The following is a 25,644-nucleotide window of genomic DNA, read 5'->3' on the forward strand; positions in this document are numbered from 1 at the left end:
TTTTCAAAAGGACAGTATGTATTAGACATCCAATCACAAAATGCATTAATTTTATTAATCAAACTAAGCAAAAAAATCTTACATTTGCAGGACTTATTAAAGTCTAATGCTAGTCTCTACTTCACCCTTCACTTATCTCAAATTCTCAGATCCAGCTCCAGCATAATAAAATCTTTCATTTTGGTAAAAAGAACTCATCCCCCCTCCCCCCACCACTTTATCTATGCATTTAAGCATTAACTCAAATAGGACAGACAGTTTGGGTTTTTGTTGGCCTACAGTTTTATTGCATATAATAGTTTAGAAGTAAAAATGAGTATTCAGAACAGCTACTAAAATTTTCTGAGCTTGTCTCAGAGAGAAATAGAGGTGTTAAAGTGAATAGGTAACTCATAACACATTCACTTCTTCTGAGAAAGGAATATCATCATCTCTTCCTAGCTCATGCCTGAATATCGATACAGATTTTGTTCAATTCATATGATCCAGTCATCCCATTTTCCCTCTCTAGGGAATATTCTCACTGTTCCTTTCACACCTTATGATTCCTCTCAGCAGCTGCTCCCAATGGCTCCTCTTTCATATTTTCTTGTTTGTGATAGTTTCCTGTTTCTGCTCTCCATAAGCCCCCACAATCCCAATGTCAGAGGCAAGATTAGCACTTGGGAATTTGGATAATAGCCTATCTATTGGCTCAAGTGAGTCTCCTCTCATTAGTCTCTGTTCCCTTGCAGCTATGGTCAAGTGTAAGCTATACATAACATCTGTATTACTATTAATCATCACTTATGACATGATACAATTCACACTTTAATATTAAAATATTTAAATATTAATAACACTTAAAACTTATTTATTAAAATAATGTATTTAATATCTAAGTTTAAATAATTAAAATTATTTAATAAAACTAAATTTATTAAATAATATCTATTTAAATAAATCAATAAATTTATTCATTACAAAATTTTATTTATTTATCTAAATTATTTATTTAAATAATAGAAAACATTTAAAAATATTAAAAATGTTAAAACAATTTGATTAAATTCAAACGTAAAGTTACCTTTTTTTTGGATACAAGGTACACCTAGGCATACTCAGAACATCTCATATGCATGCCCTTGATTTTATATATATATTGTTGACAATCTACCTCCTAAGGTATTTACTGTGGCCATGAGAAAAGCTCATTCTAGCTGCCTCCTGGCATAGAATGAAGGCCTCAGGATTTTTAAACAGGAGGCAATAAATGAAAACAGTAAATTAACAGTATATGCTGAGGTATAATCTTCACTGTTTACTGGAAGTGTTTTCTAATGAACATCTTAGGAAACAGAATCCTAAAGTAGATTATAGTGAATGAAGCATTATGCCCTGATTGGCCAAGATGATGAATTTTATCAGTGAAATCTGACACCAAAAACTTGGTGCAGGAAAATGTTTCTTGCTGGGACTTGTGAGAGAAAGACAGAAAGAGAGAGACAGAAAGAGAGAGAGAGACAGAGAGAGAAAGAGAAAGAGAGAGAGAGAGAGAGAGAGAGAGAGAGAGAGAGAGAGAGAGAGAGAGAGAGAGAGAGGAAAGGAGATGGGAATGAAGAGTGTTATGGGAGACATCTAGCAATATATGAGGTTTTTGTTAGCAACTATAGAGTTAATTTGGGTTTGGGGAGACATGCTGATTGTTTCCCTCAAGTGGGCCATACATTGAATGACAAATAAAGTCATGGCAAATGTTTAAATCTTGAAGTGTCCAAGTTGCTCAATATCTCCCAGGGCCATGATTACAGGAGTAAGGGGAGGTAAGAGTTAATACTGACTTTTGTGATACCTTGTATTTCTATTGTGCATACGTGCGTGCATGTGCACACACACACACACACACACACACACACACACACACGGATTACCTGTATTCACAGATCCAATGTCTACATACATTTTCACACAGTATGATCCTAACAAAAAACCGATCAAAGGACCAATGATAGCTCCTGTTTCTAAGCACCCTAAAAACAAAAGAGAAACATAAGCTTTTTGTGGACTTAAACACATGCAAAAACATATAGCTACTATAATAAATTTAGGTGATATTACAAGTATTTAAAAGAACTAAATATATTCTGTTTCCTCACTTTTCTTTGGAATTACTTATTTGTATTATCTTTGTGTGTGACATATTCCACTATTAAATGGTAATGTCCATGAAGCTAGAAGCTTTTTTGTCCAAGTTTTCTACTTCCACTATTGCCTGACACACAGAAGATGTATAATCAATGTTTTAAATTTTCATTTTCCTGAGTATTTGTTTAGCTAGGAAATTTATTTAAAATATATGCTTATAAAGTAAGGAGATTTTTTCTACAATCTTCTCACAAAAAAACAGTCTCATGATCTTATAGTTATAGATTGTGCACTGAAACTTTAGTTTCAGAGTATATTGCTTATTTGTGGGACCAAGTTACGAATGTAGTATTGGTACAATGAAGTTCTTTCTAATATTTTACATAACCAAACCCCTTTAATTGGGTCCACCAAATCAATGAGCCAATTATTATTTATTCATGTGCCAGACAGTGTGCAAAATGCTAGAGATATTGCCCAATCCCATAATATGTTAAATTCCTTGAAAATTACAACAAAATGTAGATCTAATCTATTTCCTCTAAACTAATTGTTTTAACATTATTATGTGAAGAGATTTGAAGTGAGAAAGAGAAAAGGTGAAGTAGGCAGGACCAAAACAATATTAAGGGGGCACAGAAAAATTAATTAGTGTAATGAATCACAAAAATAACATTAAACAAAATAACTTAAAACAGCATAACATTTATCTTGATTCACTTATTTACTTGAAATAAGAAGATGGAAGAATAAATGGAAGAGATTCATAGCATTTATTATTCCATCTTCAGCTATTCCCCTTTTAAAGAGATTATATATACATCTGCAAAAGTATTTACTAGCTGTGTCATCCTAAGCAAGTCAATTAACCTGTTTCTTCAGTTTCCTCAGCTGTAAAATGAGTTGGAGAAGCAAATGGTGGAGAGTTCTGACAAAAGATGATCCACTGGAAAAAGAAATTACAAACTACTCCAGTATCTTTGCCAAGAAACCTCATGGACTAAAATGATAAAAGAGATGACACTGGGAAGATGAACCCCTCAGATTGGAAGATGTCCAATATGCTATTGAAGAAGAGCAGAGGACACATACAAGTAGCTCCAGTATGAATGAAGTGGTTGGGTCAAAGCAGAAAGGAAGTTCACCTGTGGCTATGTCTGATGATGAAAGAAAAGTCCAATGCTGTAAAGATCAATATTGCATAGGAACCTGGAATGTAAGATCTATCAACCAAAATATAAGCTGGATGAGGTCAAACAGGAGATGAAAAGATTAAACATTGACACGTAGGGTGTCAGTGAACTTAGATGGGCTGGAATGAATGAATTTAATTTAGGCGATCACTATCTACACTATTGCGGGCAAGAATCCCTAAGAAGTAGAGTAGGCTTCACAGTTAATAAAAGGGTGAGAAAAGCAATACGTGGGTATAACCTCAAAAATGACAGAATGATATCTGTTTGAATAAAAGGCAAATTCTTCAAATATCACAGTAATATTTTCTCACCATCTTTCCTCTCACCCCACCCCAAGATAGTCTGTATTCTGAATACTCCTTCCTTTAATCTGGCCCTCCCTTCTATCACTTTCTATCATTTTCCTGTAGGGCAGGATAGATTTCTATACCCCATTGCCTGTATATCTTATTTCCCAGTTGCATGTAAAAACTTTTTTAAAACATTTATTTTTAAAACTTTGGATTCTAAATTCTGTCCCTTCCTCCCTCCTCACCCACCCTCATTGAGATTGCAAGCAACTTGATACAGGTTACACATGTGTAGTCATGCAAAGCACTTCCATAATAGTCATGTTGTGAAAAAACTAACTATATTTCCCCTCATCCTATCCCATCCCCTGTTTATTATATTTTCTCTTTTGACCCTGTCCTTCATCAGAAGTGTTTGTTTCTGATTACCTCTCTCCAAATTTGCCCTCCCTTCTATCATTCCCCCCCATCCCCTTCCCCCATATTTCTGTAGGGTGAGATAGATTTCCATACCCAATTGAATGTGTATGTTATTCCCTCCTTTAGCTAAATCTGATGAAAATAAGATTCACTCATTCCCTCTCCCCTTCCCCCACTTCTCCTCCACTGTAAAAGCTTTTTCTTGTCTGTTTTATGTAAGATGATTTACCCCATTCTACGTCTCCCTTTCTCCTTCTCTCAGTATAATCCTCTCTCACCCTTTAATTTTATTTTTTAGATATCACCCCTTCATCTTCAACTCACCATGTGCCATCTATGTCTGTCTGTCTATCTATCTATCTATCTATCTATCTATCTATCTATCTATCTATCTATCTGTCTGTCTGTCTGTCTATCTATCTGTCTACACATATAATTTTTTCCCTCTAATTACCCTAATACTGACAAAGGTCTCATGAGTTACAAATATCATCTTTCCATGTAGGAATGCAAACAGTTCAACTTTAATAAGTCCTTTAAGATTTCTCTTTCATGTTTACCTTTTCATGATGCTCTTGAGTCTTGTATTTGAAAGTCAAATATTCTATTCAGCTCTGGTCTTTTCATCAACAGTGTTTGAAAGTCCTCTATTTCACTGAATGTCCATTTTCCCCCCGAATGATTATACTCAGTTTTGCTGGCTAAGTGATTCTTGGTTGTGATCCTATCTCCTTTGCCTCAGGAATATCATACTCCTTAATGTAGAAGCTGCTAAATCTTGTGTTATCCTGATTGTGTTTCCACAATAGTTGAATTGTTTCTTTCTGGCTGCTTGCAAGATTTTCTCCTTGACCTTGGAACTCTGGAATTTGGCTATAATATTCCTAGGGGTTTTGCCTTGGGGATCTCTTTCAGGAGGTGATTGGTTGATTCTTTCTATTTCTTTTTTACCCTCTGGTTCTAGAATATCAAGGCAGTTTTCCTTGATAATTTCTTTTTTTTTTATCTTAATATTTCATTTTTTCCCAATTACACATAAAACAACTCTAACATTCTTTTTTTTTCACATTTTGAGTTCCAAATTCTCTCTCCCTCCCCTCCCCATCTTATTGAGAAGGAAAATAATTTGACATAGATTATACATGTTTAGTCATGCAAAATACATTTCCATGTAAGTCAATCTGTGAAAGAAAACAGACACAAAAGACACAAAAAACCCCCCAAGAAAAATAAAGAAAAAATATTTTTGATCTGCATTCAGGCTCTAATCAGTTCTTTCTCTGGAGATGGACAGCATAAGTCCTTTTATCAAATGTCCTATAGAATTGTCTTGGATCGTTGTATTGCTGAGAACAGCTAAGTTATTCATAGTAGATCATCATACCATATCGCTGTTACCATGTACAATGTTCTGGTTCTGCTCATTTCACTTTGATCAGTTCATGTAAGTCTTTTCATGTTTTTCTGAGAGCATCCTGCTCATTGTTTCTTAAAGCACAAAAATTCCATCACAATCATATACAATTGTTCAGCCACTCACCAGTTGATGGACATTCCTTCAATTTCCAACTATTTTGCCACCACAAAAAGAGCTGCTATAAATATTTTTGTACATATAGGTCCCTTTCCTTTTTGTTTTTTAATCTCTTAAATACAGACCCAATAGTGGTATTGCTTGGTCAAAGGATATGCATGGTTTCATAGCCCTCTGGGCATAGTTCCAAATTGCTTTCCTGAATGGTCACCAAGAGTGTTTCAATTTTCCCACGTGTCCAACATTTGTCATTTTCCTTTTATGTTATATTAAGCAATCTGACAGGTGTGAGGCAGTATCTTGGAGTTTTAATTTGCATTTCTCTCATCAGTAGTGATTTATAACACTTTTTTTCATGACTATAGACGGCTTTGATTACTTTATCTGAAAACTGCTTGTTCATATCCTTTGTCCATTTATCAATTGAGGAACAGGTCTTATTAAAATAAATTTGACTCCATTTTCTATGTTTGAAAAATGAGGTCTTCATCAAAGAAACTCACTATAAATTTTTTTTTTTGATGAGGCAGTTGGGATTAAGTGACTTGTCCAGGGTCACACAGCTAGTGAATGTTACGTGACTGAGGCCGGACTTGAACGCAGGTTCTCCTGACTCCAGGGCTGGTGCTGTATCCACTGTGCCACCTAGCTGCCCCCTGGGAAGTCTAGAATTTGGCTGTAATATTCCTGGGAATTTTAATTTTGGGATGTTTTTCAGAAGGTGATTGGTGGATTCTTTCCATTCCTATTTTACTCTCAGTTCTAGAATATCAGGTCAGTTTTCCTTGATAATTTCTTGAAAGATGATGTCTAGGCTGTTTTGTTGATCATGGCTTTCAGATAGTCCAATAATTTTTAAATTATCTCTCCTGGATCTATTTTCCAGGTCAGTTGTTTTTGCAATGAGATATTTCACATTGCCTTCTATTTTTTCATTCTTTTGGTTTCATTTTACAATATCTTGATTTCTCATAAAGTCATTAGCTTCCATTTGCTCCATTCTAATTTTTAAGGAAGTATTTTCTTTTTTTTCTTTTTTTATTAATTTATTTTGAATTATCAACAATCACTCTCATAAGCTTTTGAGTTTTAAATTTTTCTCCCCCTCCCTCCGCACCTCCCTCTGCAAGATGGCACACAATCTGATATAGGCTATACATATACATTCCTATTAAACATATTTTCAAATTAGTGATGTTGTATGTAAGAATTAGAACCAATAGGAGGAACCACCAGAAAGAGGAAACAAAATAGAAGAGAAGAAAAAAAATAGCAAATAGTATGCTTCGATCTGCATTCAAACTCCACAGTTCTTTCTTCTTGGTGGAGAGCATTTTCCATCACGAGGCCTTTGGAGATGTCTTAGATCCTTGCATTGCTGAGAAGGGTTAAGTTTATCAATATTAGTCATTGCACAACATGGCTGTTATTGTGTACAATGTTCTCCTGGTACTGCTCACTTTACTCAGCATCAGACCATAAAAGCCTTTCCAGGTTTTTCTGAAGTCAGCCACTTTATCATTTCTTATAGCAAAATAGTATTCCATTATATTCAAATACCAAAACTTGTTCAGCCATTCCCCAGTTGATGGGCATCCTCTCAATTTCCAATTCTTGGCCACCACAAAAAGAATATTTTTGTACATGTGGGTCTTTTTCTCATTTGTGTGATCTCTCTGGGATATAGCTCTAGAAGTGCTATTGTTGGCTCAAAGGGTATGCACATTTTTATAGCCCTTTGGGCATAGTTCCAAATTGTTGTCCAAAATGGTTGGATCAGTTCACAACTCCACGAACAATGCATTAGTGTTCCAATTTTTCCACATCTTCTCCAACATTTATCATTTTCCTGTTTTGTCATGTTGGCCAATCTGATAGGTGTGATGTGATATCTCAGAGTTGTCTTGATTTGCATTTCTCTAATCAATAGTGATTTAGAGCATTTTTTCATATGACTATAGATAACTTTAATTTCTTCATTTGAGAACTGCCTGTTCATATCCTTTGACCATTTATCAATTGGGGAATGACTTTTATTCTTATAAATTTGACTCAATTCTCTATATATTTTAGAAATGAAGCCCTTATCAGAGAGATTGGTTGTAAAAATTCTTTCAGTTTTCTGCTTTCCTTCTAATCTTGGTTCCATTGGCTTTGTTTGTGCAAAACATTTTCAATTTAATGTAATCAAAGTTATCCATTTTGCTTTTTGTAATGTTCTCTATCTTCTGTTTGGTCATGAATTATTTTGTTCTCCTTAAGTCTCATAGGTAAACTATTCCTTGCTTTCCCAGTTTGCTTACAGTATCAGCTTTTATATCTAAATAATGAACACATTTTGACTTTATTTTGGTATATGGTGTGAGATTTTGATCTATGCCTAGTTTCTGCCCTGCTGTTTTCCAGTTTTCCCAGCAGTTTTTGTCAAAGAAAGGGTTCTTATCCCAGAAGCTGGGGTCTTTGGGTTTAACAAATAATAGATCACTATAGGCATTTACTACTGTGTTTTGCACACTTAACCTATTCCACTGATCCACCACTCTATTTCTTAGCCAGTACTAAGCAGTTTTGATGTTTGCTGCTTTATAATTCAATGTAAGATCTGGAGTGGCTAGGCCACTTACAGAAGTATTTTCTTCAGTGAGCTTTTGGACTTCCTTTTCTATTTGACCAATTCTGCTTTTGAAGGCATTCTTCTTATTGGCTTTTTGGACTTCCTTTGCCATTTGGGTTAGTCTATGTTTTAAGGCGTTATTTTCTTCAGCATTATTTTGGGTCTCCTTTAGCAAGCTGTTAACTTGTTTTTCATGATTTTCTTGCATCACTCTCATTTATCTTTCCAGTTTTTCCTCTACTTCTCTTACTTGCTTCTCAAAATCCTTTTTTGAGCTGTTCCATACTGTTTTCCAGTTTTCCCAGCAGTTTTTGTCAAAGAATGGGTTCCCAAAGAATGGGACTGATTTGTATTTTGCTTGGAGGCTTTGGATGTAGGAGCTTTGACTTCGTTGTCTTCTTCTGGTTGTATATTTTGATCTTTGTCATCAAAGAAAGATTCTATGGCCTTACTTTTTTTCTGAGGTTTGCTCATGATCCCAGCCAATTACTTGAGTTTTAAACTTTTTGTTAAGGTAGCAGTCTGCTTTCAGTGTAAAGAATGCACTGTTTCAAGCTTTGGGGGTTTTGTGCAGCTGTTTTCAGAGATACTTCTAGGGACTTGTAAATTTTCAGTTTTTCCAAAGTGGTATGATCAAGGGTGAGATGTTTACTCTTTTCCTGGCCTGGACTGTGGTCTATGAGTGACCACAAGCGCTCTTTTCTGCTTTGGAACTGTGTGTAGGATTCTCTCTTCACAGCCACTATAAGCTCCTCCATGCCAGCACACCTCCTTGCCCAGGACCGCTGCCCAGAAATTCGACCCAGATCCAAGCATGGGCGAAGCAAGAGAATCCTTCCTCACCACCAGCAAAGGGATCCCTACAATCTCCCTCAGATCAATCACTCAATCCCTGCTCCATCTGTGGGCTGAGAGCTGCAGAAGCAGGTGCTGCCACAGGGTTGCACCAGGACTGGGGCTGGGACTGAGCTCCTGTCTCACTGTAATCACAGACTTTTCTCACTGACCTTCTAAGTTGTCTTTGGTGTTTGTGGGTTGAGAAGTCTGGAAACCACCATAGCTGCCTGTGATTCAGTTCCCTGAGGCCTGCTACAAATTCACTGAAGCCTGGTCTTTGCCTGAGTGCCCACACTGAACTGTGTTCCTGTCTCAGCCTGGCACAATAGCTCTTTCCAATCAACCAATCAGGTTGTCTTGGGGTGGAAATTTGTTTTGCTGTGTCTTTTTGTGAGTTCTGTTGCTCTAGAATTTGTTTAAAGCCATTTTCACAGGTATTTGGAAGGTCTTGGGGGAGAGCTCAAGCAAGTCACTGCTTTTATTCCTCCATCTTGGCTCTGCCCCCACTTGAATTTTTTTTGTATATATTTTCTTTCACAACATGACTCTTATGGAAATGTCATGCATGACTACACATGTATAACCTTGCCTTCTCAATGGGGGTGGGGTGGGGAGGGAGAAAAGGAGATAATTTGAGACTCAAAGTTTTAAAAACAAATGTTAAAAATTGTTTTTTACATGTAACTGGGGAAAAATAAAATACTAAATAAAAAAAATCACTTTGATAGCTCAATGAAGAATAGACTAGGGTGTAGAGAGACTTGAAGCAGGGAGACAAACCAGAAGGCTATGGCAATAGTCCAGGTATATAGTGATGAGGAAGGGCAGCTAGATGGTGCAATGGATATCATACCAGGCTTGCAGTCATCTTCCTGAGTTCAAATCTGGCCTCAGATCTCCCATCCTTATTAGGTGTGTTACCCTGAGCAAATCACTTAACCCTGTTTGCCTCAATTTCCTCATCTGTAAAATGAGTTGGAGAAGGAAATGGCAAACCACTCCAGCATCTTTGCTTTGAAAACCCCAAAAGAAGTCATGAAGAATCAAACATGACTAAAGTGACTGCAACAACAATGGTGATGAGGGCTTACACCATCGTGTTGGCAGTGTCAGAGGAACTGCTTTCTGTATTTTGCAATATGTTTGGAGCTTCTGTGAGTCCTTTGTGCCTTCTTCATTTTCCTGGAGAGAGATGGGGAAAAGCTATTTTTTATCCTATATGTATTTGTTACCTTTCATTATTGTATATGGATAGATTTAGAGCTATATCTTATCATTGAGAGAATACTGATATTTAAAAGGTGGGCTTTTAAAAAAAATGATAGTATGTAGCTTGGAATAATTGAAAGTAATAGATAATTATCCAAATATGATTTGGGCAATCACTTCTTTGTTAAGCTCTTGGCCCAGTTCACTGTCAATTTGTGGTACATATCCTTCAATTGTCCTAATGACTAATTTAGTCAGCTTCCCATTCAATTTCATGGACAATGCACATTTTTCATTCACTTTGCTTTTCCTCTGTGGGTGGCTAAGCTAATTGCTTTTGAAGAATTGTGGATCTTATTGAAGAGGCCTTTCATATTCTAATGTTTTTTATATCATGTTGATTTTTAGCTTTGCTCTAAAGAATTCTATACATAATTAATTCAGAAATTACTCCCACATTGCTAACTAGTCCTGTCCTTTCTCTTAACTGATAGAAAATTTTATGTTTTGATACTTTTTTTGGTGCTTGCCAGGTCTAGCACCGCCCAATTCTCTTTTTGAAAAAAATTATAATACATGTTATAGTCATCTATGTAGTCAATAAATCTTTGCCCTCTTTCGTTTCTTTATTATGAGCCATATTCTCCATTATATTTTTTACTTTCTTATGCCAATCTTTGTACTGCAGTCATTTAATATTAAAATATATGCTATTTTAACATTTGAATGGCCTTCATAAAATTTCTCTGCCTTTCTCTGTGTAATAGATGTTAGTACATGAACTATAATTATTTTCCTGTTGGTCTTTTTAAAATACCTTCTTTTTGGTGGCAATGGTGCTCTACCTCTTGTTGCCATATAGCAACACCAGTAAAAAGTTGTTATTGAAAAGATGTGTCTTTGTTTATAGGGGAAGCTTGGGATCCATTTTGCAGTTTCTTGAAAGCAATCTAACCTTTTTCCTTCTCATTTCCAACACAAATCAGAATTTAGTTTGGTAGAACAAAATGTTCTCTTATGGGCCACTTTATAGCATCCATACATCAAGATCATTCAGGGCTCCCTGGAAGATGTAACAACAGAAATAGTTCTGTTCAATGATCCTCTAACAATTAACATCAGGTGAGGCATGAGATAGGGTGAGAGACGTGTATTTTCCAAAGGTATTTGCCACTGTGATAAAGGAGATCCGATTCAAAGTCCAGGCTGAGGAGAGATTCCCTGTGGATGGTGAGGTTCTCCAGATGTTTCCATTGGTAGCTGACATTTTGCTAATTTCAGATTAAATGAGATACTATTTATGAAACATTTAACACAGTATCTGTCATATAGTAGGAGCTTAATAAATGCTTGTTTCCTTCCCTCACCTTGTCCCCTAGGGACTCTGTAATTTTTTTTTTTAAAAGAAATTTGCTTGTCCTACACAGGAAAGTCTAAGCAAGAAGAAGTGTATCTGTTGCCTATTTTTCAACATGCATTTGGATGGATATCTTATCAACTTTCTCCATCAGTATGTATTTCTAGGAAAGGAGTATGGCTGGACAATGAATGAGCTCAGCCCGGTCTCTCATCATTTCTTTCCAAAGTCTTTGCCTTCAGCAACCTAAAATGGGATTGGTCTCATCTACCTTCCCTCTTGAAGCTGGAAGCCAGAAGCACATGAAGTGACTATAGTACCTGAAGCAAGTTGAAGCTTGAAGAGAACTCAATGACTAAAGAGATTGAAGGTCTTTCCCACTCTCTCCAGCTCTACCTCACCCCTCACACAGGGCAAGGCATTCATTTCCACTGATAAAGAAAGATTCCCATGCCAATGGACTTTGAAACTAGGGTTACACAGAGAATAACTTCTCTAGGAAATCAATGTCTTTTGTTCATTTCCCATTTCTCAGGATTTAACTGCTTATTTTAAATGTGTCTAGGTAAAGCTGTTTTAATTAAGTTTTTAGCCAGTGGAAACCAATTTGACTGTTATAGCCCTAGAATCCCAAGCTATAAATATGCTGAGGCTAATTAAGCCCAGAGACTGGGCATTAATCCTGTCCACCTCCTGTTGGTACCTTTAAGGATAAATCCCTGCTTCTGTGCTCCTCATTCCTATTTTTCTTTCTTCATTCTTTCCTCCTTATTAGGTAATTTAGAAGATGCCCTCACTTCACTGGACTTGAGGTAACAGGGCAGTGTCTCCTTGGTATAATAGTGACTCTTTGTCTCCAAGAATATATAAATTTTAGCCATTAGAGAGGCTTTAGGCCTTCAACTGCAGCATTGATATCTATTCCTTCCTACCCTCTGTGTACTGCCTACCCACTATGGGCATGGAATTCACATGCCAGAAGTGTCCTCATTAGTAGGTGTTTTTGTCCTCTCTTTGTGAGTAGCAATAAAGTTTATTAAAGCTCTAATTGTGTGCTCTTCATCTTTACCACAAAAATGTAGTGCCTTTCTCATCTCTTAACTTCAGTTTTCTTAAGTCTGTAAGAATAAAGATTGGATTAGATGATCTCTAATGTTTCTGCAGTCTTATTGTATAATTCTTCTAATTTGGAAGGTTTGAGTCTACACTCAGACACCTATATGCTGTTTCTCTGTCAATCTCATAAACCTTCAAAGTCACATCTTTTCTTTGTATAACAACCTACTTACAGGTATAGCAATAGAAAACCTAAGATGACCTCCACAACCACATCGAGTCATTGGAGTATGACTTTTGTGGATATGTAATGACAAAAAAGTGGTATTTGAGAAACACACTAGCAGTAGACATAGGACGGATTGTGGAGGAAGGAAAACAAGGAACAGAGAGTCCACCAAGTAGGCAGTTATGGAAATCCAGAAAGGAAGTGACTATGAATGTTTTGAGAACTGGATAGAAGTAGTGGTAGTCAACATGGTATGGAAGGACACTGTGGAACTGGCAGATATGATAACTATTGGCTGCAGAAGGAGTAATGAAAGAAAGGCAGAAGTAGGAGGTAATTTCAAGAAAGTCTTGGCTGGATTGCTAGTTACGAACTGACCTATGGGTCAGTTCTAGAAACTACAGGCACATTTGAGACAACAGAAAATATAAATTTAGGAATCACTGATGTGGAAGCAGATTGTCCTCATATTCTTTCTCTTAGAAATATTAAGAAAATATCTTTAAAATTATCCTAGTCCAGAGGTGGGAAACCTGCATCATTAAGGCAGAACAAAGAATTTGTTCTGTTAAAATTTGGATTCTGTCAAAAGGTAGCACTTAAGGATTTAGAAGGCCACATGTAACTTAAGGCCACAGATTCCCCACCTCTGCACCTAGTTTAAAACCTTTAAACTTCATCTGAAACAGAAGACTTATAAGTCTTCTTAAACTTTCAAGTCTAAAACAATGTCCTTCTCCCCTCTCTCCAGATCAGCTCAGGAGAGACTCCTCCCTGAAGTAATTAGGTTGGTGGATTGAACAGGGGCAAAGAACCCTTGATTGAGCCACCTTCACCCTATCTAGGTAATGATCAGAAGTAAGAGGTGTCTTATTTCTTCAATTAATGGAAATATTTCTTAAGTTCCTCTTTAACCAGCTATAGAGGAGTATCTTTAAAGGGAGAGATCAAAGAGGGATTGAATGGTTTTAAGAAACTTATTCTCCACAGGTGTGCTGAAAGTCATGACTACTCAATTTGATGAAGCAAATTGTTAACTGTATTGTTCTTTAAACTCTGGAATCTTAATCTTGACTGACAAACAAATTGGGATTTCAAAATGACTCGTATGGAGAAATGTCTGAGGGCATGAGGGGATGTTGTCAGTTTGGACAGTCTTCAGTTTCTAAGCAGGAAAATGGTTAGGTTTAGGCAGACTTGAAGGGAAAAAGCATACACTAAGTAATAAATAGTAAAACTTTCATAAAACAAGGAAAAGGATTAGAAGTTTTTTTTTTAATTCAGTGAAACAACATACAATTGATTTTGCAAACTTACCAATATATAAAGGAGAATTTTCAGTTTTGGCAAAGTCTTCTATATAGGAAATACCCAAAGGTTTGATGGGAGTTTCACCAATTCCACGTATTACATTTCCTACTAGTACATATAGCCACATTGATGATTTGACTTCATTTGTACATTCTGCAAATCGAAAAAAAAAGTTCTGTCAGAATTTTTGACATTAAGATTTAAAAAGTGATTATGATGCTTCTAAATTCTAAATTTTATAAGTAAAAGATTTCAAGATTCATTCTATATGACCACAAGACTGCTATTTACTAATGATCCAGTGAAAGAAATAGGTCGTTAGGCCATAGGATCTAAAACATTAAAAAATCTTATAAACCATCTTATCATAAGATCATATATTTAGAACTGGAAGGGACCTTTGAGACCATTTAATCCAATCATATCATTTTACAAGTGAGAAAAGAGAGATCATTTCTATATCTCTCTTTATCCCTCTATGTCTATGTCTACATTTATATCTGTCTATGTCTACATCTCCATCACTGTATCTGTGTCTATATCTAGACCTAGATAGATTAAATAGATAGACATAGATGGATATAGGTAGGTAGATAATAAATAAGTTTTGTTTATATGTATAATGCTATACATACCTACATACATATGCATATATACATAGTAAACAAAAGTCAGGTTTCAAGCCCAGATCCTCTTACTCCAAATACAGTGCTCTTTCCACAACAGTACAAAACACCTCAGAAGGAGGCCAAGGTAGGAAAGAACTGGTCTAGCACATGAATGACTGAATACCTCCAGGAAACAATGTGTTTGGGTGAAATAGTAAGGGCTGGGAGACAGTCTCCTTCCTCGGTGCTATTTATACATTTGTAACAATTAAAATGAGGGGCTCTGTGACTCAGTGGAGAGAAAATTGGTCTTGGAGTGTGGCTCAATTTTCCCACCTCTCCCTCCACTCTTCAGTCCTCCACACACACTCTGGCTCTGTGATCCCAGCCAAATTGCTCAATCTCTGTGTTCCAGATAACTCTTTAAGATTATAATTTGCAGAGGCGTTAATAATCTGCACTGTCAGAGGAAATCCTTAACTGGGAGCTCTCCCTACTGAAGACCATAGGACTGGTGTAAAAAAAAAAAAGAAAATTTATCACTGTAATTTTAATTTTAAAATTAATTTAAAACATTATTACTGTAATTTCAATAATCTTTGTACAAAGACCACACTTTTGGATAAGTTGAAAATGTGTTAATTGAGTTGTAGCTCAATTGTCCTCTATAATGGTTAAAATACTTCACATATCTAAACTAAAACCAAAGTATGTCATTAGTCTTGACTAATTCTTGGTAAATGATAGTAAGATAATAGCACCTTCACTTATAATTTGTGCCAGTTCATTTTCACTCCTCCCAATGAGTCCAGCCAAAGATGGTGAGGGAAATGAGGTTGAACTGAATGTTAATAGGAAAGAAATAGGATGAATGATACCTCATTCACTCATGATCAGAAGCCCATTTAGTTTGGAGTCTGCTAAGGTACCTAATTCCAGAGCACAGTTAGCCCAAGAGATTCCTTTAGATGTCCACCTGGCCCTGATTTTTTTTTGTCTTTTTTTAAATTCTAGACTCAAGCACCAGAACTCAAATACAGAATAGAAAAAAGAAAAAGAGACATATAATAAACTTAAATATTGAAACTTAAATACAAAATAAGAAAAGAAAAAAAAGCATGTCATGTGCACAGCAGAACATGAGAGGATCCAAACTATATAGCAATACATTTTCATTTCAAGAAAGCCTGTATGATAGATAGAGAGAATGAAATCAGTTTCAGGATTGTTGGTGAGGATTCAGATCTACTCTAAGGTGTATATATTGATTTCTGGTTCGGGACACAGGTAAACCCTTCACTTTAAAATGAACCTAAAACTGAGGAATGAACAAAGAAATGTTTCATGAAGAACTACCAAAATGAAGAAAACCTTGTTGATCTCTCTAATACAGACCTGTACCCCCAAAGCCAACCTAGAAATCAGCTCAGGAGGGAGTGTGAGGTCAGAGTGGCCTCCTTTATGCATGGTTTTATCTAACATTGGTGAACAAGCCATTTGCAAGTCCTTAGTCATTAGAAGTTCTTGCCCCTGTGCTTTGGAAGTGAGGATTATGATGGCTTTAGTTACTCCAGCTTTGAAAATTTTCCAGACCATGGAAGGGCAGAGGATAGCACTCATGGTAACTGGAGGTGGCAACATACTGGAGAAAGTAGGTCTACTGACTGAACTGGACAGTGATTATCAAAAGAAACAACAGGAAGAGAAAAAGGAAAAAGGTCACAAAGTGAAATAGGACTATCCTGTACCTTCCTGATTTTTCTGTTGTGACAGATAAGGAATATAATTCAAATCCCTTGAATCTTTGAATCCTTGTCTGTTAGACATACTAACTCATCTATTTCCATAACAACATGAATTGAGTCTGAAATAGTTATGACTATTTGTCCAAATTTCTAAAGATTCTCTACGTCTTATCCTAACCATACCTTGTTTTTCATAAAATTGTTTTAGGACCATATTTAGAAGAATTTTAGGAAGTAGACAGAGTTGCCTTTCTTAATTCATTCAGGATTAAGATGTTAATAGCTAAGATATCTTTGATAATTGTTTCTATCTTTTTCTAAGAAGAGAGAATATCTTTTCTTCATTTGCTATGGAAGAGACTCATAATTTCACTGGTGTAGGCAACTCTCTGGGAGAAAACTGCCTCTATTAATGCAGATCAACAACCACTTTGCAACTTTTATGATCCTAGATTATTGCCTGAAGGCATAATGAGAAGTTATATGATTTTCCCAGGATCACAAAGCCAGTATGTATCAGAGATGAGACTTGAAATCAGATCTTCCTGATGCCAGGGCAGCCTCTCTGCTACACTGTGTTGCTTCTACAAATTAACCTCACTCACTAAATAACACATCTTAATTCAAGACGTTTCATCTCATTCAAAGGATCCAGAGTACCAGTAAATTGCAAAGGCACAAGAGAAATAGCCTACCTGATGGATCTTCTGCTGGTGTGAAAATCTGAGTTTCCTTTCTCATGCATAGGAAATCATTTGAAGAAGAGTTGGATGTCTTTGAAACTGTTGTCTCATATTCATATCTATTTGAAAACAAACAAAATATTTTTATTTGAAGATACTGATATGAATATGATACTGTATGAACACTGGCCAGATTACTAATTACTAGATATACTTAGGGCAAATCTTACTCAAATCCAATAAGGTAGAATAAGTGAAGGTTTCCACATTGCTTATCATTATGATAATAAATTATAATTGATGAAGGAGACCTTCTGCTTCATGTAAATTTACATTCATCCTTTCCAGTTACCTCTTACTATACAAGTGTCTGAATTATCTGCTTTGTGTATTATCCATGGCACATTTTTAATGCCCTACTTACTTTATGGTATCCTCTAGTATATTTCTAGATCACTTTGCCTATTATTATCTAATGCTTTTTCATTGAACAAAGAGTAAAATGACTTAAGTAGAGCTAACTGGGAAGTTAAATTCACTGGGAAGGAAAAAAAATGATGCCTTCTGTGTAGACAACACAATACTGTATTCTAGGGGTCCTGGAAATGCCAAAGAACTACTTGGTTTCACTCAAATCTGGAAAAGCAAAAGAATTTATGCACTAGATAAAAAAAAATTAACAAAAAACTTTAATTCCATAAGGAAAATGAAGTCTTATCATCATTCTACAAATGAGGAAACTGTGTGACCGTGAAAGCTGAAGTGAGAGGGCCAAGGTCATATTGCAAGGTGGTGAAAGAGAAGTCATTCTTTCTGAGTTTCTTTCCAGTGCTCTTTTTTTCTACTATAAAACACTGCTTTTTCAAAAAGAAATCACAAACTTCATTTCTTGCAGGTACAAAATATATCAAGAGTCATCAGGCATTGAAATACTTACGGATCCATTAAGAAATGAGGTAATGACTGCAAGAAGCATCCAATGCCCATAGTCATGCACCCCACAGCAATCAACATAGGTCTATGCATTTTTGTTCCAAAGTAACTCACAAATACCATCAGCAAAAGATTCCCTAGGAAAGAGAACACTTGTTTCCATTTCTTAACATTAGAGACTCAGTTTGGGAAAACTTTTTGGTAATGCAGAAATCTGAAATAAAATAATACCTTTGGAAACTCTAAATATTCTGAAATAATGGTGAATGATCAGTCAACAAGAATTGATTAAGCTATTAATATATGCTAGGCACTGTTCTAAGGGCTGGGGAATGAAAGGCAAAAAACAGCCCCTGCCCTCAACAAGCTTACATTTGAATTGGGGAGATGACATAGAACAGTGCTTGGCACGTAACATGTTTATTGATTGATTTGCTTATGAGTATGTCTATTGGTTGATGTAAATATCTAGGTTCATGGAAGACAGAATACTCTAAGTAGATGGAAAGTAACCTGAGAAGAAGGGCCCTGGTAACTGGGGCAACTGGGAAAAGTGTCCTGTGGATGAGATTTGAGTGGAGGCTTAAAGTAAGTCAAAGGTGATATGGTGTTAGGGTTGGTGGACTTGGTTTTTAGTCTTGTTTCTGTCACTAACTAGATGAATGACCTCAGACACATAGGTTAATTTCACTTAAGCAAATCTCTTTCTCTTGCATGTTAATGAAGGTAGAAGCAAAAACAAAAACAAAGAAATTTCCCAACTACTTCACTTTATTGTTATAAGGGCTGAATACTCTACAATTCGATTTCTAAGTACTTTGTAGAACTTTTTGCAAAATTTTTTTAAATGTGAAATAAAAGTATAAAGATTTTTAATACCAGGCCAATCTCTAAGAAGGGGTCCTCTGTCAGTGCAGCCCTTAGACCACAAGCCATGTTATTCTGGGTCCCCCAGATTGTAGTGCTTGTTTACTAACAACTTTTTTCCCTCAAATAATACATCTATAATACTCATCTTTAGAGGCAGTTGGTAGCACAGTGGATAGAGTGTTGGGCCAGAGTCAGAAAGACTTGAATTCAAATCTGGCCTCAGATACTTTACTAGCTGTGTGATCTTGGGCAAATCACTTAACCTATGCTTCAGTTTCCTCAACTATAAAATGGGCATAATAATACCACCTACCTTCCAGAGTGGTTATGAGGATCAAATGAGGCAATATTTGTAAAGCACTTAGCATGGTACCTGACACATAGTAGGTTAAAAGCTTATTCTCTCCCCCCCTTCCAAAGTTTAGCAGTGGCAGGCCAACCTTGCTCCCAGCTAAAGCTATCAGAGCAACCTGAGAAATAGTCAAATTTGAAAAAGGAATTTCAAAAAGGATATGATCATGAGCATATAAGTATAAGCTTATTGAGAGCAGAAACTATGTCTTTTCCATGTTTGTATCCTCCACAGGTCCTAGCATAGAACATCATCATAAAATTAATTAATGTACAAATTGATGAACAAAGAGATGGATGAACAATTAAAGGCATTAAAGTGGAATGGGGCTGCTTTAAAAAATAACGAGTTCTCCTTAAGTATAGATATTCTAGTGGAGGTAACTTGTGGCTGGTTAAGAATCTAGCATCAGAGAATCTGGGATGCAAGGGGCCTCAGAAACTTAAGTTCAAGTCTCATCTGCATTTGAACAAGAATTACCAGGAAAATATACCCAACACATGATCAGTTAGCCTCTACATGATGACCTTCTCCCCTCCAATGAAGAAGAGGCTACTATGTTCGGAGGCAGCCCATTCTTCTTTTGCCTATCTCAGATTGTTAGAATTTTTTACCCTCTTATATGAAGTTTAAAGCTAGTTCTTTCCATTTACTACTCCTGGTTATGCCATGAGGGATTCCAGCATGGCATACGAGAAAGAGAACTGAATTTGGAGTCAGTTTTTCTAAATGGTTTAATCTAGGCAAATTATGACAGACAGCATGATGATGCCCATATCAGATGGTGAGATGCAACGTGCTACGGTGGCTGGAGGACCAGTCTTAAGTGCCAGCAAGATTTGGGTTCAAGTCCTATCTCTAATACATATTGGTTATAAGAATCTGGGCAATTCACTTAAATTCTTACTACTCAAGGTAACTCCTGGGCAATCTTGTCATTCTTTCATGTAGCTTTAACCTCTTATTCACCACTATTTCTTTCCCATCTACATTTAAGTCACTCAAATTTTTTAAACCCCCTCAAAATGTTCTAGCCTGTCTAGCTACTATCCCATTTCTCTCCTCATCACTGCTAAACTCAAAAGCTGTCTATGCTCAATGCTACTACTTCACTACTCCTCCAAGATGACTCCTGTCTCCAACATTCTATTGAAGTTCATCTTTTCTAAGGTCACAATGTACCTCCTAATGACCAATTGTGAGTGACTAATCTTTGCCCTCATTAGCTTCTCTGCAGTTTTTAACACTGATGAATAGTTGATTATCTTTCTGTATTAGTTCCCTACCCCAGTGAAATCACAGATCTGAATGTCCTCTCCCCCTAAAATAAAAATAAATTATTGTATTACTTTGAATATTATCTATTGCTCATTCTAGACAGTTGATATGTTGTGGGGGAGGGAACCTAAACTTGTGATTTCACTAGGATAGGGAACCTTCACTGAGAACACTCCCTCTACCTGCACCTGCATTGCAATTTGTAGTCTCAGAGGATTACCTCGGCAGTGAGTGACTGTGACTTGCCTAGGGTCACACAGCTAATACGTACTGAATGCAAGATTTGCATGAAGGTCTTCTTACCTCTGTTTTCAACTCTCTAGCCACTTTTCCAAGGCTGCCTTTCATATTTAATATGCCAGCAAAGCTGGGGATTTAAAAGAAATAGATAAATATGTCTCAAAATTTAAAATGCTCAAATCAGCAAAATAGAAAGTACAGATCTTAACCCATTCTTCACAAGTTTTGATGCTACTAGGGCAGCAAGGTACAGCAACTGGCATACTCAGTAGTTTTTTAGGAATACATTGTTTTGAAACAAATTTCTGATATAGTTAGAGAGAACATTCACCTTAAACTTACCTTCCTAAGCAGATCTAAAGACAGGCATATGACAAAGAGCTAAAGATACTTTGTGTTCACTCTAAATAAATAATAATTAATGCCATAAACACAAATAATTACCAATTTCAAAACTTCCATTAATAAGTCCAACCAGAGTTGTTGAGAGATTAAATTGTCTCTCTAGCTGTGTAAGGATGGAGTTTAGAAAAGATCCAGACAATGTTTTGGAGACATACGCACACATCAATGCCAGCAGAAACATCTAGGGGAAAATAAGTATTATTTTCATTAGAAATAGTAACAAAAGTTTTTTTTTAATGTAATGGATTTTATATTTTAGATCTATATAAAGTTATTTCCTTGGAATAAATGAATCCTATTTTTCTATTAACTGATATTATAATTTCAGTGATGTGCTCTCTGCTTTCTTCTGATACCCATGCTTCATGGGAAAAGTGAAGCCACTTTGCATATAGGTATCTATCTTGAGCCATCATTTAAGTAAATCACTCAATGCAATAATTTAATGTCTTTCTACTTGGTGCTTTACAATAAAAGCTAGGGAAAGCAAATGCATTCCCCATTAGAATGCAAACTCATTTTGAATACAGATTGCTTCATTCATTATATTTTTATCTTGACATATAATAGGTGCTAAATCAATGCCCATTTATTAATTGATTATTCCTGAGAAGAGAAGCATGAAGTATGGAGGGAAAAGGGAAGTGGAACATGAAGCAACAGAGAAACACTATCACTGAAAAAAAATGTCCTAGAGAAATCAGAGAGACACTGAGCATAGAGATGGTAGACTTTCCAGCATCAGAGCCTCTTGGTCAAATGCTTTGTCATTTTGTCTTGCTATTCTTTTTATCAGCTGATGGCAACACGAGGTAGGAGGAACCATTCTCAGAACCTGTAGTTAGCAACAGCAGAGATAGACTATTCTCCAGTATGAAAATAGTAATAGTAGTAATAGTAGTAGTAGTAGTAGTAATAGTAATATTAATGTTCAATCATTTCAGTCATGTCTGACTCTTCATGATTCCATTTGGGGTTTTGTTGGCAAAGATGCTAGACTGGTTTGCCATTTCCTTATCCAGCTCATTTTGCAGTTGAGGAACTGAGGCAAACAGGATAAAGTGACTTGCTCAAGGACACAGAGCTGGCAAGTACCTGAAGTCAGTTTTGAACTCAGGAATATGAGTCTTCCTTACTTCAGGCCTGGCACTCTGTCCACTGTGCCACCTAACTGCCCACCAGTAACAATAATAATAATAATAATAATAATAATAATAATAATAATAATAATAATAGTAATAATTAGCATTTGTACAGCACTTATCATAGTGCTTTATAAATATTATCTCATATGGTCCTCACAAACAACCAGGTGTTACTATTATCCCCATTTTACAGCTGAGTAAATTGAAGTAAACAGAAGTTAAGCAAAGTATCTAGGGTCACACAGTCAGCAAGTGTCTGACACAGGATTTGAACTCAGGTTTTTCTGACTCCAGGTACAGCACTAGCCACTGTACAATCTAGCTACTTAGTTAACATGCTTTTTCTCTCCTTGTAACAACCCCTGCTTAAGTAGAAGAAAACTCATTGTTTCATATAGCTTCCATAATAGACTATTGCTCATATTTAATAAATAATAATTTAATTCTATCTCTCATATTAAATATATTAACATGAAATATGAAATAACCACTTCTGGAAGCATTTTTGATCTCTCTGTTTCAGTATGGCAATTTTTTAAGCATAAGTGGATTAAATGGACCCCTAGTTTAATTTTCTATTCAAATGCAAATTCATCAAAAAAAATTACGTGGTCCTACACATATTTTGAAGTTTGGGCCATGAAAGTAAGCAACTAGCTAAACTGACCCACAGTTTTTATTTATATTTTAGCAAATCTGTAAACCCAGGGATGTAGGTACTCTCTCCAGTGACTCAAATCACAATCCATTCATGACTTGCGGCTCTTGTCCATATGTCAAATAGACTCCTTGCCTAAACTATTTGGATAATATGGTTGCACACTACTTAGAGTATCACCAACCCATATAGATTTTTCCAAATGGCATTATTGACATATGCCTAGTGAGGGGGTAATCTATATTTTTTGATATACCCGTTACAGTATTTTATGTGATGAGAAGTCCCTGGAAACACATTAAGCTTTAAAGATGTCCTTAATAATTTGGCTTCATGTCCTCAGTCAGCTGAGCAGTGATAATCTGACATATTTTAACAAGTAATGATTTAGTTCTGTTTTGCTCTAGCTCAGAAACTTTTATTTATATTAGTGACCAAAGTAGATATTTTGACATGAAATTAGCAGTGTAATATTGAATTTAAGATCACTTTAAAAGAATAATTAGATTTTCCTTGTGATTTGCTAAAACTCAATCAGTGTTTTAAAATTTCATAAAACATTTTACATAGATATAGATATATGTCATGTATCTATATATTATGGATATAACATATACATACATACATAATATAATTCTTCACATGAAAAATGGAGTGATAAAAAAAGCACTTCAGTGTTTTTACATTTAAGTGAAAAGTATTTTCTTCTCTAAGTTATCTGGATGGTCATCTAAATTCTCGACTTCTCTTTGTATATGTAGATCTTTCTTATCTACACCTGAATGGTAGCAAGCAATCATTTCGGAAAGAGTATTTTGATAACAGTGTCAGGGTAGAAACCAATTCTACTCAATGACTCTCAAGAACTCAGACAAATATCTGGATAATGCCAGTAAAAAGGAAAGGCAATTTAACTTAAACTAAATATGGTTAGGAATGGGGGGGAAAAGTCGCTGTGAAGTCAAATAACCAGGGCTGCTGTGGAAACAAAAACACCATACAAGTAGACATTTTGATGGTAACATACTGGCAAATCTGGATAAAGCACTTGTATTGATTTATTGTGGAGAACTGTAACCATATTAACACCATGCTACTGTCCCCATGTTACCATTCTTCCAAGACAAACCAAACAAAAAACCCCAACAAACCAAAAACCCACAAAACTGGAACAAAATGTGTATGTGATAGCCTGAAGTGCAACATCTTACAAATGAGATCACAGAAGCCAACATTTTCTACAGAATAAAGACTCACACAGAAAATCATTCATTTGCTTCTAAATTAAACAAAAATCCCATACCTTTCAGATGGTTCCCCACTCTGGTTATTTTTGACAAAAATCCTTGCTATAGTAGTGCCACACAGAGGCATCCAAATATACAAAGTAATGTCTTTGAAACAAACTAAGTTTGTAACTTCTATTAGATAACCAACTAAATAAAAGCTATTTTACAGGTACTCTCTAAATTGCTAAACACATGCTCATATATACATTAAATAGATTCCATACCTTTATCTTGGAAATACACTTTATCTGTTTGTCAGTTTCTCTCATGTTCTTCCAAGTGCACCTGAATGTTTGTTTATTTCTTGACAATTCTTAACACTGACCTTTTAGAAATAACAACAAAAAGTAATTTCAACTAATGAAGACATTCAAAGACATTATTCATTCCAGAAATTCACAAAGGTTGGATCATTTGATCTAAATCATTTGAATATACTGCAAAAATACTTACAGTAGTTTTAATGCAATTCTAAATAATGATGCTGTTAGGGAAGACTTGTTCATATAAACTTTTCTATTAAAAATGATTAAGTTAAAGGCAGTGTTGATTAATTTTTAATGATATTAAAAACATTGAATATCTTGCCAGAACCCAATTGTAAAACAAACAAACAAACAAAAAAACCTAAACCCAAAGGTTTGAAAATAGTAGAACCGGATCTAAAGGAAGCTCTTGATATCTTCAGCCAAAACAAATGGAACTGAATGTGAACTTTATGGACAAAGATTTGAAAACAACCAACCAAACAGAAACTTAACACCCTGTTCTTAGGAACTAAAGACATTAAACTGTGTTTTTGCTGAAAGCTGCTTCAGTAGTCTTAGCAAGCCTTAACAATCTGTATTTGGTTAGTATCCAAATTCAAGTTCTTTGAGTACCATGGCTTCTTTGGAATCTGAGGAGGGCAAATGAATTCCGGGGAACTTCTGATGCAAGGAAACAATGAAACATGGAATGTTAATAATTAGACCAGGCTGAGGAATACTGTATAGCAATGTTTAGATCCAAGAAAAACCTTCAAATTGCAAGTCAGGAGGAAGGGATTATGGGAAGGTCAAATTATACTGGTAGAGAATAATGGTGCAAAAAAGGAGAAGAGTGGGAGGGAAGGGGAAGGAGCCTGATCTTTCTGAAAAAAATCTCCAAAGGGAACATAATAAGGAACCTACCTTCAAGAGACTTATGTCATCCACATCAAGTTTGCTCTGAAATATCTTTTGGATCTACATCTATATTTATTTATGCTGCACAGAAGCTT

The 25,644-nt window shown here is 35.7% G+C and overlaps 1 protein-coding gene across 1 annotated transcript in view; it reads right to left on the reverse strand.

Moving 5' to 3' along the window:
• The window catches only part of LOC110213752 (solute carrier organic anion transporter family member 1A2), a 53,564-nt gene extending 28,293 nt beyond the window's left edge, over nt 1–25,271 (reverse strand). The window contains exons 1-7 of the mRNA XM_020994200.2: nt 24,837–25,271; nt 24,608–24,708; nt 21,331–21,472; nt 18,151–18,283; nt 17,226–17,332; nt 14,184–14,330; nt 1,911–2,009 (exon numbers count right to left, since the gene is read on the reverse strand). Coding sequence (XP_020849859.1) covers nt 1,911–2,009; nt 14,184–14,330; nt 17,226–17,332; nt 18,151–18,283; nt 21,331–21,472; nt 24,608–24,652 — 673 coding nt within the window. The 5' untranslated portion in view covers nt 24,653–24,708; nt 24,837–25,271. The remainder of the gene's footprint in view (nt 1–1,910; nt 2,010–14,183; nt 14,331–17,225; nt 17,333–18,150; nt 18,284–21,330; nt 21,473–24,607; nt 24,709–24,836) is intronic.
• Nucleotides 25,272–25,644: the final 373 nt, after the last annotated feature.

Source organism: Phascolarctos cinereus, unplaced genomic scaffold (genome assembly GCF_003287225.1).
Source record: "Phascolarctos cinereus isolate Bilbo 61053 unplaced genomic scaffold, phaCin_HiC Scaffold_1;HRSCAF=81, whole genome shotgun sequence".
Taxonomy (NCBI): Eukaryota; Metazoa; Chordata; class Mammalia; order Diprotodontia; family Phascolarctidae; genus Phascolarctos; species Phascolarctos cinereus.